The sequence below is a fragment of the Procambarus clarkii genome, unplaced genomic scaffold (genome assembly GCF_040958095.1).
Source record: "Procambarus clarkii isolate CNS0578487 unplaced genomic scaffold, FALCON_Pclarkii_2.0 HiC_scaffold_153, whole genome shotgun sequence".
NCBI lineage: Eukaryota > Metazoa > Arthropoda > Malacostraca > Decapoda > Cambaridae > Procambarus > Procambarus clarkii.
The window spans coordinates 557,779-559,783 of record NW_027189186.1 but is presented as its reverse complement, the minus strand read 5'-3'; the positions used below and the strand labels follow the sequence as shown (position 1 = coordinate 559,783).

Genomic DNA, 2,005 nt, shown 5'->3' with positions numbered 1-2,005 from the left:
AGTGAAAACTCTGAAATTCTCAGTGAAAAGGATGCAATAGAAGGTATCCTGCCATGGCACAATTTATTGCCTCATCATAGCCAAAATGGTATGTAACTACATCTCATTTTATCAGGGGTTACAATTCGGCCTTATCAAGATAACTAACATTTAGCATGCATAATGGATAAGCTTTACTTATTTTTGAAGTAAAATATCATCACTACTGTTTGTAAAAAGGTGCAGTATTCATAATCCGTAGGTTTTTATCAGGTTGATACTGCACAATAAACTATGTATAGTATGTATAATGCAAGTACCTAAACTGTAATTACATTAAATTGAGTTGTAGTTCACTTGCAGTAAATATAATTTTCCTCTTTTATTAGTGTCCCTTGCTCAAAAACAGAAGGCAGTAGAAGATGTGGAGCTTCAGAAGAGATCCAGAGAAGAGCAACAACACACTGTTCAAGAAATGCTGCATTATCTCGCATATTACAAGAATAAGAGAGAGATTTTAACCAAACATACTGAAGAGTTGTTATGTGGAATTTTTCCTTCATATCTAAGCAAGGTAAGCTAACAGCCTAAATGTGTGTTGCAATTCAGTTCTTCATAAACATTTATCCAGCAGAATTTTATACTTGAGTAAAGTCTTGCTATTTACAACTTTGACAGGTAGACAATTCCATGGTTTTCATATACTGTACTGGTGTGTTTTACATATATTTGAACTTTTACCGAAAACTTTATTTATTTATTCTAATTTCTTTAGTATTTTCAGGGAAATTTGTAAATGTCTTAAACCCCATTAAATAGTCTATATATTACAGGATCCTAAGAAGTACACTATTGAAGAGAAGCACCTATCAACCAAAAATAAGAGTGGAATCTTGGCTCTTTTGAAGCAAGGGCAAAAGTTGTGTTCTGACAAGCTGAGTGATGCAAAGCGTTTATTTGGATACCAGGAAGAGGATGTTGATGTTTCCGAGCCCTACCTGGAGCTTTGTGACAGTGAAGATGATGATGATGAAGATGAAGATTTACTACTAAACTGATGATACAAAAGTTAAGTATAATAAATTTTACCTGATTTCTCTTGCTAATTTCTCTTACTTAATTTCTCTAATTTCTAATTATCCTAGCCCTAAGATTACTACTGGCCTCCATTGCCTTGCCTGCACTTTGTTTCCCCCTTAACCATATCACTCATTCTTACAGGTGTGAGACAGAGAGGTACAAGATCATCCAAGAGGAACAACACCTGAAGCACCCAACATTTGGGTGTTTTAATTAATAAAAACGCCCTTCATGGCTTCACTCATCCTGGCTGGTTTAATTAAAAAACCTAACCTAAACCTAATATATATACCTCTAGAGTCAAGGGAGTTAAGTTTTAGGCTGCACAATGAAACTGCTATTGACAATTTTATAACTGCTGCTGATAATGTCTGTCCTGTGACTTTTTTGTAAGCATAACCAAAAGGCTTAACAATCCCTTGCTTACAAAGGGAATACTTAAACCCATTAATAAAAAACATGACCTTGAGAAGAAGTATAGGTTAGGAATTGTCTCCAAAGAATTCTCATGCTCTTCAACAGGTCACTTGAACTCCAAACCTTTCCAGTTATCCTAAAAAAAGCGAGTTACCCCTGTACACAAATGTGGTGATCTCACAGATGTTAACAACTACAGACCTATATCAATCCTGCCTAACTTGTCAACATTTTTTGAAAAACTAATCTACAAGCAGTTTTACTCTTATCTAGCCAAACACCATATACTTAGTACTAGGCTGTACAAGAATATAACAACTCTTGTATATATCTCAAAAAAAAAAAAAGCACAAGACGAAGCTTGAAAAAGTTTAGTGGTATGCCAATAGGCTAGTCCCAGGACTAAGAGGCATGAGTTACGAGGACAGGCTGCGAGAAATGCAATTGATAGGGTACATAAAGATAAACTGTTTAACACGGGTGGTAGGCGAACAAGGGGACACAGGTGGAAACTTAGTACCCAAATGAA

General features: G+C 35.4%; 1 protein-coding gene across 1 annotated transcript; it reads left to right on the top strand.

Annotated features, from left to right (window-relative positions):
• The first annotated feature begins 373 nt into the window (after positions 1-373).
• LOC123748730 (uncharacterized) lies at positions 374-1,220 on the top strand. The gene is made up of 2 exons (XM_069320513.1): positions 374-553; positions 813-1,220. Exons 1-2 carry the CDS (start codon positions 455-457, stop codon positions 1,035-1,037), a joined length of 324 nt encoding a protein of 107 aa, XP_069176614.1. The 5' UTR covers positions 374-454; the 3' UTR covers positions 1,038-1,220.
• Positions 1,221-2,005: the final 785 nt, after the last annotated feature.